At 40.2% G+C, this 13,479-nt stretch overlaps 1 protein-coding gene across 1 annotated transcript in view; it reads left to right on the forward strand.

Annotated features, from left to right (window-relative positions):
• Positions 1-13,245, forward strand: part of MED13L (mediator complex subunit 13L) — a 296,775-nt gene extending 283,530 nt beyond the window's left edge. The window contains exons 25-30 of the mRNA XM_027773092.1: positions 463-621; positions 1,899-2,075; positions 3,151-3,308; positions 5,811-5,972; positions 9,780-9,892; positions 10,876-13,245. Of these exons, the coding sequence (XP_027628893.1) occupies positions 463-621; positions 1,899-2,075; positions 3,151-3,308; positions 5,811-5,972; positions 9,780-9,892; positions 10,876-11,008 (902 nt within the window). The 3' untranslated portion in view covers positions 11,009-13,245. The remainder of the gene's footprint in view (positions 1-462; positions 622-1,898; positions 2,076-3,150; positions 3,309-5,810; positions 5,973-9,779; positions 9,893-10,875) is intronic.
• The last annotated feature ends 234 nt before the right edge of the window (positions 13,246-13,479 follow it).

Below are 13,479 nucleotides of genomic sequence, written 5' to 3' on the forward strand. Positions count from 1 at the left end.
CGGGTGGTCTTGTGGGAACAACCAACCTGCAAGAGTAAACAAACCAAGCTCTCTCCCTTACCTGTGCTGTAATAGAAGACAAGTGCTGGTAGGGGGTGAAAGAATCAGGACTTGAGGGAGAGAGGCTACAGCAGTTAACACTGATAACATCTTGGGATAGCATCCTGAGTGTCCGGGTCTACCTGGGCTGCCCTGGACTCCCAGAGGCCTTTCCAGACCTGACTTCAGATCACAGAATACCAGCCCTTGTTTCTCTATTAATGAAGTGTCATAGACATCAAGCAACATGTGCTTTGCAGCAGAGAGGGGGAATCTATATGAAGTCATAGCCCCTTTAAGGTCCAATCATGGAATTTCAGTTACTAGGCAAAAACTGGTTAAAAAAATAAAAACAAACAAACTCGAAACTCAAACCAGTATAAACATCTAAAGACTGTGTCTGACTGTGGGACTCTATTTCAGATTGGAGCATCCTCCTTGGCGAATGTTCACTGCAGACAATCAGCAAACAGCTCAAGGATGTGTGCCGGATGTGTGGGATCTCCGCTGCAGACTCGCCTTCTATCCTTAGTGCCTGCCTGGTTGCCATGGAGCCCCAGGGCTCCTTTGTAGTGATGCCAGGTAGATCTCCTCTTGTCATCTTTAATTGGTGTCTCATCAGTTCAGTCCTTTCTAACTTAAGTCCACAGGCAAGTGCAGAATACATCTTCATTATGTATAGTGTTACGTTCCTGCAAGAAAAGATTGTAATTTGGGCTCAAAAATGGAAGCTATTTGATTGCTTCCAAGGGGCTTAGTTTGGAATTTTTATCATCTTTGTTGACATAGTCTTAGAGAGAAACTAAGTTCTGGCTAGGATTGCAAGCCCTTAGAAGATCATGCTCAAAAAAAAAAAAATGTGAAAGGAGACACAGCATGATATGTGTGTGAATATCTTTTTGTAGACAGGTATTTGGCAGAAGCTCCAAGTAGCCTTGAAAGGGTATTAGAATCTGTGATCTGGTTGAGCATGGATGATGAGGCAAGTAAGGAGAATGCATTTAGCATGGTGCCTGGCACACAGTAAACCCTAGTATGTGTAAGCACCTGGATAGCCAGAACGTGTGGCCACAGGCGTTTTCAGAAATCTGGTTGGTTCTGGAAAACCAGCAACTAAGCTCTTCCATAATTTTATAGCTGAGCAGTTTTATCCTTTCATAACTTAGTTTTGCCATCTAATAGTTAAGGAGACCCTCTTCACTCACTCCCTGCAGAAGTCAGTAGTGTTGTGATGTGAGAATGGGGTTACTTGTCATGATACAGTGAGAGACAGAGATCCCCTAATAGCCTGCTCGTCAGACCTTAGGTCACCTCCATTGCCTGCGCCACCTGGACAGTTATGTCACTTCTTTGTCCTTGTGTAAAGTGAGGATAATAGGTCCTATCTAGAGGTGGCTGTGATGATTGAATGATATGACATGAATAAGGAGTTTAGCACAAAAGCTGGCAAGTTGCAAGCATTAATAAATGTTATAGCTAATGGTACCATTTTATAGGATTGTTACCATTTTAGGGGAACAATGCTTTATAAATTCTGAGCAACCACAGAAGCAAAGAAAATGTGTGGGATTTACTTATAGAAATATCTCTTATATAAATAACTAAGGAATATTTGGTAGACTCAGCCCAGTTTTATCCTAACCTTTCTAGTGTGAAATGAGGTTTACGTTATGGTAGCTGTACACTGAGTCAGTTACTTTGAAGATATTTAAACGGTAGGGATCAACTTTGAATATGTATCTTTTGCATAGTTACATTAGACTCACACTCCCCAGATCATCTTCTGAAAACCTCTTGTCTGGGTTTGCTTGCTGCTGCACAGGGGAATTGATAAAGTAGTGTTTTGTTTTTCTGTAAAGATGCCGTCACAATGGGCTCTGTTTTTGGCCGAAGTACTGCACTGAACATGCAGTCATCTCAGCTTAACACCCCTCAAGATGCTTCGTGTACACACATCTTGGTGTTCCCAACGTCGTCAACCATCCAGGTGGCTCCAGCCAACTATCCCAACGAGGATGGATTTAGCCCCAACAATGGTGAGTGGATGGCCCTGGGTAGAGAAGGCTCACATCTATAAATAAGACACAGAGGTAGAATGTGGGCTGCTGCAAGTTTTTCTGTGTTGTAATTAATGACATATAAAATGTGAAGAGATTGAAATTTTAGTCTTTGGGTTTCATACTTTGTCTTTATTTTTTCAAGACAAAATAAATACTTTGGTCTCTTGGGTAATCAACTTCCTTCTGTTTTTCAGTAAAGAAAAAATGATACCTGCACATGAATGTCACTTTTCAATAAATATTTGCTGATCTTGATTTGAAATGTATGACATATTAGGCAATATAAAGAGAGAGCCCTCGTTCAGCTAGTAATTGGAAATCTAATTTGTTATAGAGTGACTCCTATTTGATTAGTCACAATGGAATTTTTTTATTCCCAAATCTGTTGAGGCATTTGTTAAAATGGAGTTATTTATAAACTGTAAAATGCTCCATATTATGCATCCATTTGCCATATTTTTGAGAAATAGGAAGAATCATAGCAAAAATGTTCATAGCAATTGGGTTCTGGGTTCCCTTTTTATACTTTTCTGAATATATTACTCAGAGCACACCTTTCTTTTATATGTAAAGTATTTCCTAATGAAAACCTGTTCTTTGATCTACATTTGAAGTAGGCCTCTAGTTTCAGGGCAAATTCCCACCTATTAACCTGCATTTATTCAGCCTCTGGTGTTTTGGTGCTAATTGGATGCATAGATGGAGACTGCTTTCTTCTTGGATGGTGTCAACTTTAACTTTGTTTAATAATTAAATGGCTTCTTTAGCTGTTTTGCCATTCTTATATGCTTTAGGAAGCTACAGAGAGTGTGGGGTTTTATGTTATGTTCTTTATTTCTCCATTCTGTTAACACTTCATGCTAGGAGATCATTGGATAGAGTGTGAAATGAAAGAATGATTTACAGCTACCTTGCACCCAGTAGGCATTCATTAGATCTTACTTAGTTGTTAACACATGTGCTCACAGCAGTCACAGGCTAAAAACATACTAGTTAGGTTGTGGGTATGGATTATCTTAATTTTTGTGCTTTTTTTATTCCTTCCCTCTAGATGATATGTTTGTTGACCTCCCATTCCCAGACGATATGGACAATGATATTGGCATATTGATGACTGGGAACCTCCATTCCTCTCCCAACTCCTCCCCAGTTCCCTCCCCAGGCTCTCCTTCTGGAATTGGTGTGGGCTCTCACTTCCAGCATAGTCGGGTAAGGACGATGTGAATGAGGTAGGTGGTTAAAACAACCACAACCTTCAGGAAAGCAATTCTCCTGACATATAATCGTCTTTTTATCACATGGCACCTTTCTTCTTAATGGTCTCATTCTCTAGTACAAGGGAAATAAGCATGGGAAGATGACTCTGCAGTTGGATTTTGAATAGAAGGCAGGAATTTGAAAGAGATGTGTGTTGTTCATGGTGAATATATTTTGTAAGAACTGTCCTGTTATAGGTTCAGGGGGTTCTGTGCATTGTTTCCTTAGCACAAATTAGTTTTGGTTGCTTCCTAGGTTTTTGTTGTTTCCCCCCCAAAAAACACTGGCTTTTAAGAGGCTAGTTCAGCAGCCCTGCTTATTTTACATGCAAAGGAGCTGTTACCTGAAGATGTTGATATTGATGTTGAGGATTGCTGAAAGGAGTCCAACTTCGCTCTTTTCATGTCCTGGTGCCTTCCTCATGCAGTCCTGGTCACCTCTATAGCCACTCGCAGGAACAGCAAGAGTCAAGAGCCATAAGGAAGCTGATTGTACAGAGACGTACAGGTTCTTACTGGAGTAGTAAGAAAAAAAAAACTAGCACTTCAACTCATTTCATCTTTGAATATGCTAGGGATATTGGAGACAGATTAGTAGGGGATTTAGAGTTAAAATGTAGTGCCATAGCTGGCATTCACTTTGTTTTACAGCTAGATGAATCATGCTTCAGCATTGTATTGTACTTTATATTTAAAATGTTATGAGATTAAGGGGTTAAGACCTAGAGAAATAGCTGTATGTCTAGTATTTTAGACTGAACAAATATAAGCAGCCCTGCACACACACATTTATTTAGACACAAAGACGGACTTACAGGACTTAGATTTCCATTGGGTGGGACTTTAATTGCCTACACTAAATGCATTGAAGGATGATCAAGAGAAAGAAGATTTAAAGCTTAGTTTAGTCACAGAGCAAGTGAAACCAGGGAAGGACAACTCATACTGCCCTCATGTTTCTGCCTGTCCCCACTACCACCTTCTGGAAGGAAGAGATTTTAAATGTCTATTTTTACTTTGTGGTTATTTACCTGGTATTGACATTTTATTTGTTCATTGGAGATTGTTGTGATTGGAACCTAAAGGACAAATTTTACACGAGATAGCTTTAAATTAGGACTAATGTGCATTTTGAAGGCAGGTAGCATAGCAGTTAAGAATGCACGTCCTGGAGTCAGATAAAGACAGCTCTGAACGGTGACTGCAGGGTGCCAACTTAGTGACTTCAAGCAAGCCAACTTAACCTTTCTTAGCCTTAGTTACCTTATCTGTGAAATAGAAATAATAGCAATGACCTCCCAGTACCTGCTGTTGTAATTTAGTTTATTCATTAACAAAGAACTGGTAATAGAAGCGTAATGTTAGTTTTGTGAGAAACAGGTGTGCTGTGTTCTCTCCCTTTTTGGATCCCCAATTCTAAAGTCATAAATGGAATGTTAGTTTATACAGTGTTGTTCAGAAGCCGATCAGGTGGCCTTTTTCCATACTGAACACCTGCAGCCAGGTGACCTCCAAGAGGCTTTCAACATTTCCTTTTTCTGAACCATTAAACATTCTTTGATGTCCAGTTAAGACATTACAACAGGAGAAAGAATGTACTTAAGGTGGCATTAAGTTTTTATTTTTTAACCATCTCAGAAGCAATGCAACTTGATGTAGTTGTTGATTTTTTTTTTTACTCTCAACAGAGACTTTTAAAAACAGATAGCTTATTGATTGTATAAAGATCCATTTTCAGTTCTTTATTTTTATAAATTTATTTCTTTCATGAGCAAGAGAAAGAAAAATTTTACCCCAGCCCCATTTTTCAGTTTTGAAGTTAGCTAAAAGATGATGAGTAAAATGTTAGTTGCAGAGACGTATAGTAAGGCTCTTACTGGAATCCCTTATTGAGGGAGTTGCTATAAATGAAGTCCAGTGCCTTCACATGCAGACCTCACCCTGCTGGCAGGTTAGTAGTACCTGTGCTGTGCAAGTGCTGGTGGAGATCACATTGTCCTGACCAGTGGTAGGTGAGAGTGGGTAGCTGGTCTGTCCAAGTGTTTCTCGTTGGCTGTTGGTGAAGGAGCGTCTGAGTGTGGTGGAGCCTTCAGGGATCAGTGTCTTTCCACTTTAGTTTGCTGGATAGGAATGCTGTGAAACAGTTTTACCTTCTGTGGAAAAGAAAATAGAGCAAATAAATCTGTACTTACTTGGCCAATGTTTGTTTTGCTGGTATCTCTTGCCTGAGCTGTAGTCTTTGTCAGGTATACCTGTGTGTGTGTGTGTGTGTGTGTGTGCATACACACACTGCAAAGACATTGCCTTCCCTGTTTACCTTTCTCTGTCATGTGGCATTTTTACATGAGATGTGGCCAGCAAGGAGATTAGTCACTATGGCGTGCACAATGAATAAATAAAAGTTGATTTTTATAACTTTATGATACTGATCATGCTTTGTGCATTTGTTTTTCAGAGCCAGGGTGAGCGTCTTCTTTCCAGGGAAGCACCAGAGGAACTAAAGCAACAGCCTCTGGCCCTCGGGTATTTTGTGTCAACTGCCAAAGCCGAGAATCTCCCCCAGTGGTTTTGGTCATCCTGTCCCCAGGCTCAGAACCAGTGTCCCCTCTTCCTCAAGGTTGGTTTGATTGGTTTCACATTTTATTTGAAGTTTGCAAGGAATATTTGATTTATGCTTTGATTGAATTTAAGCATTTCTGCTTTGGCCATCATAATCTTCTTATTCCGTTTCTCACATATCTACTTATACTCTGAGGCTAATTACAGTTGTTAGTAGAAGAATTTAGGAAAGGAACCCAAAACCATATTACAATGAAATGAATCACGTTAATACAAGGAGGAAACTTTGTAGGAACTGAAGGATAAATGTGGGGTGGACATGTGGTTCAGAATATGTTTCTCCAAGACTGTATCACGTTGCTGTCAGGGAAATGGAGCCTGGGTGGATGATACTCAACACCTGTCCTCCTCCCCTTTTGCTGTGGACCTCAGCATTCTTCATTAGAGTAGGGCAGATGTCAGTTGAAAAAGCCCACATTTTTACTTGCTTTTCTTATGTACTTCTCAGTAACTTTTGATCCAGATTTAAGGGTTAAAAACAAAGGATCCCCTCCTTGCACTTTGTATGAAAGAACCTATAGAGAAATCCATTTTTTGCCTACAGATAGGCAAAAATAAATAAATAAATAAAGGTCAGACAATATGTTCTGTTGTTGGTAAGAATGCTAAATGAGAAGCCTGCACTTTTCCCTCATGGTGCTACTACTGAGAATCTATTTCAAGACATTTAGACCAAAACAAAACAAAAACAAACATATTGGGTCATCAGAAAAGTCATGAGAATACTTTTCTATACAAAAATGCATCATGACTTTTCCAGTGACCTTATAAAAGGGCCCAGTTGAATTCACTATGACACATTCAGTGGGGTATTAGTTGTCCATAATGTCCATAACAAAATGAGAAATATTTCTATGTAATTATTCTGTGGGGTACAGCTGACCTGAGACAATATAACATGTATACACACCTGTATGTACACCCAGCTCGGCTCATACAGTCACGTGTCACTTAACAACGGGGATACATTTTTTTTTTTTTTTTTTTTTGAGAGATTTTCACTGTCGGGCGCGTGCGCTCGCCAGACAGACAGAGAGAGACATAGAGACAGAAAGCGAGAAATCACCCCCCAGGGGGGATGGTCACGCCGCAGTCCCTTCTCCTCCATTCTCCTCTTGGGATCTTGGGCACGCACGCACACGCACCCGGCGTGAGTTTTAAGCCACCGGGTCCAGGACACGAACCGCGGTCGACTACGTGGGAGTCCAGCGACATAGCCATTATGCTAACTGCTGGTTCCCTACAACGGGGATACTTTTTGAGAAATGTATCATTAGGCAACTTCATTGTGGGACTATCATAGGGTGTACCTACACACACCTAGATGGCATAGCCCACTACACACCTGCGCAATGTGGTGCTGCCTATATGCCCTCCCAGACCTCTGTTGTATATGAGGTCCATCACTGAGCAAAGGGAGTAGCATTATGTGGTGCATGACTGTATTTTCAAAAAGAAACAATGGAGGGAACCAGCAGTTAGCGTAATGGCTATGTCGCTGGACTCCCACGTAGTCGACCGCGGTTCGCGTCTCGGGCCCGGTGGCTTAAATCTCACGCCGGGCGCGTGTGCGTGCGTGCCCAAGATCCCGAGAGGAGAATGGAGGAGAAGGGATTGCGGCGTGACCATCCCCCCTGGGGGGTGATTTCTCGCTTTCTGTCTCTATGTCTCTGTCTGTCTGGCGAGCGCACGCGCCCTATAGTGAAAACCTCTCCAAAAAAAGAAAAAAAAAAAAAAGAAACAATGGAAAGTTAAACCAAAATTGTCAAAGATGAAGCAGTTTTCTTCTCCTAATGACTTTATTTATTTATTTTCAGAGAGATTTTTGCTATAGGGTATATGTGTTCGCAAGAGACAGAGAAATACAGAAAGCAAGATATCATCCCCCTAGGAGGGATGGCCACATTACAATTTCTTCTCCTCCACCTCCTCTCAGGATTTTGAGCATGCATGCACACACACCCTGTGTGAATTTAAGCCACCAGGTCAGGGACTCAAACCACAGTCAACTACATGGGAGTCCAGCAATATAAGCATTATGCCATCTGCTGGTCCCCCTAATGACTGTAACATATTATAAAATCAAAGAAGTTACATAAAAACCTATGAATTATCCTAGATTTATGTTTTTCCTCTCTAAAATAGATCACACATTATTAGCTCTATCTACTGAAAAAGTTTAGGAGCAATGACCGCTTAGAAGCAATGAACACTTCTGTTGCCAGGACTGTGGTTCCTAAAGATCATTTATCATTTAAAAGAACCAGACTTCTTGAGACCAGCAGATGGCATAGTGGTTAAGATGCTGGACTCCCACATGGTCAACTGCAGTTCAAGGCTCAGACCTGGCGGGCACGTGTGCATGCAAGCCCCCAAAATGTTGAGAGGAGAATAGAGGAGAAGGGATTTCAGCATGGCCTTCCTTCCTGTGGGATGATTTCCTGCTTTCCTTCTCTCTGTCTCTGGCTGTCTGGTGAGTGCATGTGTCCTATGGCAAAAATCTCTCTCGAAAAATAAAAAACGGAACCAGGCGCTTTCAAGAAACGACTGATTCTAGATCTGAAGCAAGAAATATTTAAGATGAACCTGGGATATCCTCTCATACCTAAAGCAAAAGGAATTTACCAATGATTAGTTAGGTCATATCACAGGCTCAAGAGCCATAGGGTAGGGCCACCTATTGGCCAGGGATGGGATGGTTCAATCATCAAGAAAAAGATGATAGCAAATAGATTTAAACAAATTTTTGAAATTTTGCTTTGAAAAACAAAAATTATTATGTACCTTTTGAAGCTGCTAGAGAATCAGCTCATTAATCTGAAAATCGAAAAATGAGGAAAAAAGGTATTCATGTATTGCCTTTCCTTTACATATCATATTTCTTAGTTATTTAACACACTGTACCAAAGCTATTAGGTGGAAGAATTGGTGGGGAGCTCGACAATGGATGGAGTGTGCTATTGCCACTGAACCCAGCGACCAATCACATTACTTCAACTTGGACAGTAGACATTAGGTGCCTTTTGATGTGATGCGATAAGGACACAGCACCAGCCATGAAGTGTTCTTGCCCTGCCCCTGCAATGGAATTTTCATTTAATCAAACCTCTAGATCCAACTATTGATTTATGGTAAATCTGGGGGATCTAAGAACAAGTAAACACTACCGCAAGGATATAGTTCAGCCCCGTCTAGGCTGTGGGGTCTTCTGCAGCTCAAGTCCGTAAGAGGCCCATTGTTTAATCATTTGCAATGTCTGGATTAGGTTGACTCATGATTTTGATAAGCAAAGGTACAAAAGCATTTTTGAGATAATCAGCAAAAATTGTACATAGATTGGGTATTAGAGGATATTAAAAAGTTACTAATGATTTTTATTGTGTGATAATTATTCTTTTTAATGGTCCTTTTCTGTTAGTGATATCTACTGAATTATTTATAGGCAAATTGACATAAAATGATACTTTGTTCTAAAATAATGCAGGAAAAAAGTGAATATTGATAATTGTGGCTTAGTGATACTGGTCACTGGAATTTGTTATATAATTCCGCATATGTTTGATTTTCCCATTAAGGAAATAAAATGTTGCACACAGAAGAGAAAAATGGACTCCAAGAACTAGAAGTTTCAATTCTGGGATCTGGATTCTTTGGGCTCCCATGGGGGACTTAACTGAGCAACTTAAACTTCATAGACTCATATGAATCTGGGGGTTGGCTTTTGGGGGACACAGGCCTCCCTCCCTTGTTTCCAGCACTGAGGTTGTCTAGACTGGGAGGGTAACTACCTTTGTTCTTTTGCCAGGCTTCACTACATCACCATATTTCGGTAGCACAGACGGATGAACTTCTCCCTGCCAGGAATTCTCAACGGGTTCCACATCCTCTTGACTCCAAAACCACATCTGATGTTTTAAGGTACATCTTGATCTAGGCAACGTAGCAGTTCAGCTTGAAATTCTGTTCTTTCCTCGTGCTTTAAGTGTGGTAATCATGGAGAAGATGCCATCCTTTGGGTGGTAAAGCTTGTCCAAGGGCGTCAGTCCCCTACGTGTGCTGGGACAAGCAGAATAGCTTGCTGTGCTCATAGAGATAGCTATGTGCAGACCAGCACTTCTGCTTCCTTTAAGAGGACACATGTCTGGTGGTGTGCAGAGGTCAGGTCCAGGGAGTGGACTATGTCTGGAACCTGAGGCACTTTGTGTTCAAAACACTTTCCTGCCTGACATAGATATATAAATGAAATTGATTGGGCCATAAATTTCACAGTTGGAAAATGTATCCCAAAGTGTGGGTCATACTCTTGTGCTTTAGTGAGCTATAAGCATTCTTCATAAACCTTAAGAAAACACAGTCTTTTTCTCATATTTCTTAACTGTTAAGTGAGTTGGAGAAGTTATAGTTAAGCAGGAACCTGATCAACATGTATTTGGCATCCAGGCCCTCTAGAGAAACACTGTCTAATAGAAGTATAATGTGAGCTTCATGTATAACTAAAATTTTCTAATATTTTCCTTTAAATGATAAAGAATGTCAGTGATGTTAATTTTAATAATATTTTATTTAACACAGTATATCCAAAATGTTATTTCAACATGTAATCAACATAAAAATATTCACAAGATATTTTACATGCTTTAAAGAAAGTCTAGTCTTTGAACCCCAGTGCGTGTTTTATGCTGACAGTGTATCTCAGCAACCGTGGGTGGCTGTGGCTCCCAGGCTGGCCAGTTTAGGTCTAGAAGGAAGTGAGCATGTGAGACAGAGGACTGTGCTCAAGAGCCAGAGCTGAGTGAGAGCAGCTAGCAAGCCTTCTTCCTGCTGGGATCTGGAATGTGTTGGTCTGAGGTCTAGCCTGGGCTCTGTCGTAGCTCACACCCTTCTGTGTGTTTCTCCGGCAGGTTTGTTTTGGAGCAGTACAACGCTCTGTCCTGGCTCACGTGCAATCCGGCCACCCAGGACCGTACTTCCTGCCTTCCCGTCCACTTTGTGGTGCTCACTCAGTTGTACAATGCCATCATGAATATACTGTAATTGGAAAAGCACTTGTTCTCTCTGGCTCAGTTCCTTCTCCCCGCAGCCTCAGTCCAAGGAACCTGCTACACTCTGCAAATACCCCACATCCTCTTCAGCCCACTCTCAGCAGTCCTGCACTGTGATTGCTTCTCAGCAGGCACACGTCAACTCTGCAGTGTTCATTACCAGAGTGACTCCTTGACGCTTCTCTCATGGACCTGGAATCTTCCGAACGCAGTGACTTTCAGCCAGTGTTGTGGTGTACAGCCCCAACCACTGGGCCACAGGAAGTGGTGGTTGTTGGTGGCTTACGAGGGAAACAGAAGAGACAGTGTCCTTTTGCACAAGAGTCTGTGTTTTCAGCCTCTGTTTAAAAATGAGGGCAGTCTAGCCCTTTGGATGAAATCCTCTAGTTATTGGTGTATGGCCTGTGGTTACCTGAACTCCATAGTCTGGGACTTTTTAAAAATACGAACCAGTTCAAGTACATGAATTCCTACTGGGGCTTCTGTCTCCCTAGTGCTCCCATGTAGATTGGTGTGAGTGCTTTGGTTGACTTCATAACTGTGTAGATACAAAAGGTCTGGAGACAGCTTCGTTTTGTTTATTTATTTTAAGTTGTTTTGTCATATGGTTTTTGTGATTTTCTTTTGATTTTTTTTTTTTTTTTTTACTTGAGAGGACCAGGTACAGTAGCTGAAACCCAACTCAGATCCACCATAGGATTCTCTGACTACATACCTCTGTCCTAGAAGCCGGAAAAGGAGTGAGAACAAATTGGGGAGATGATGCCTAAAAAGTAATCTATTCAAAACCACCCAGCAGTAGGTTTGTTAAGAACAATCTGGGTTTTAAAAGCTCTGCCATGTTAAGTGGCCAGCGTTTCATGAAGGAAACCATTTTTATACAGAAGGCAGTCACGCCCAGCCCAGAGCCATGGAGGCAAGTACCTTCATTAGTTTTATATAGCCACAATGGAAATATATTTTCTAGTGAATTCTTATCAAAAGCCAGGTCTCTCCTCTCACTAGATCAAAAGGGACTCATGTACATATCACAATTGAAAGTGTTTGCTCATAAAATCAGTTATGAATATGGTGAGTTTTTTCTGGACCATAGGAATATTATTTCAAAGAAATATGACAACTGAACCATTAAATTAGTACTTGAAGTTGAGCCTTCGTGGTGGAACTTTTTTAAAAATGCCTTTTTAAAGCATTAATGGCTAATCGAAGTATTTTATGACTCCTCATTCCAGGCCCAGAGGGTTGTCTTTGAGACCCTATTCCTAACCCTCACGCTGTGTGTGTCTGTCTGAGGGTGGTGGGCGTGGACTGGCCTCCTGGGAGCCGCTTGGACCAGGCCCTTGAGCTCTTGTCATCTGTGGAGAGAATCATGCAAATTTTAAAAGTTCTTCCAAGAGACTTTCATGTCCTGGTTAACAAAAAAAAAAAAAGGAAAAATGTAATAATTGATATGATTTTGTAAAAGTATTTTTCTTGAAATAATCTAACGTTTAAAACATTATATTAAAAAAAAAGTTGTGTGGTGGGAATGTGAAAGCAGAGAAATAACTTGTAAATGGATAATTTTGTTCTCTGTACCACCAATTGAGGGGGGGGTTGACTTTCGCAATGTATAGGTTAAAAGAAAAATCTGATATATCAAACCATTTGTATCTAATGTGTACAGTGTAAAATTGACTTTAAAAATAATGCAGTGCTATTTTTTCTTAATCAGAAAGGAAAATTCTCAAGGCCTTTTGAAGAGCATAAGATGATGAAGATTGTAAACTTGTATAAAATTATCTTGGTGAGAAGACAAATTGTAAAGTAGATATTTGTAATCTTTTACCACTTTGGGGTTGCTTTTTTCCCGGAATTCATCAGAACTTTGAATTTTTTTTTAAAATGGGCTGTTTTTAATGCAGGGGCTTTTCTTCCCTAGAAACCCAATTCTAAGCAGAAAAAGAAAAAAAAACACAAAAAACAAAAAAACCCTACAAAAATTAAAAAAAAAAAAAAGGCAGCAAAGGGTAGTTTTCATCTGGTGTCTTTTATTTAAGTTTTTTAAGTTAAGAAAAGCTGGTGACATATTTATACGTTTTTGTGCAAAAATAAATGAATGGCAATAGATTTTAAAAAATCTTATTATGTACTTCTGTGTGAAAAAGTCTGTATAATATTTCCCTTAAATATGCATTATTTTACTTGTGAGTTTTTTACTGAATTAATCTGAAATGTACAAGCCCTGGATTTGCTACAGAGTGAGAAGTTATTTTATTTTTTTTTATTTTTAATTTTGGAAATTCTGCAGAAATCAGAACTCTTACCTACCATGGTTTGAACTAAAGAGGGGAAGAGGGGAGGGAGGGGGCGGGATTGTCCAGCATGCTTGTATGTATATTTCAGAACCTTTTTTAAATGTAAAAGCTGTACATTTCTGGGAAGTTCTGAATTTCTTTTGTTTCCTTTTTTCCTTCAAGCATT

Source organism: Tupaia chinensis, unplaced genomic scaffold (assembly GCF_000334495.1).
Source record: "Tupaia chinensis unplaced genomic scaffold, TupChi_1.0 Scaffold000320_1, whole genome shotgun sequence".
In the NCBI taxonomy this organism is placed as follows: Eukaryota; Metazoa; Chordata; class Mammalia; order Scandentia; family Tupaiidae; genus Tupaia; species Tupaia belangeri.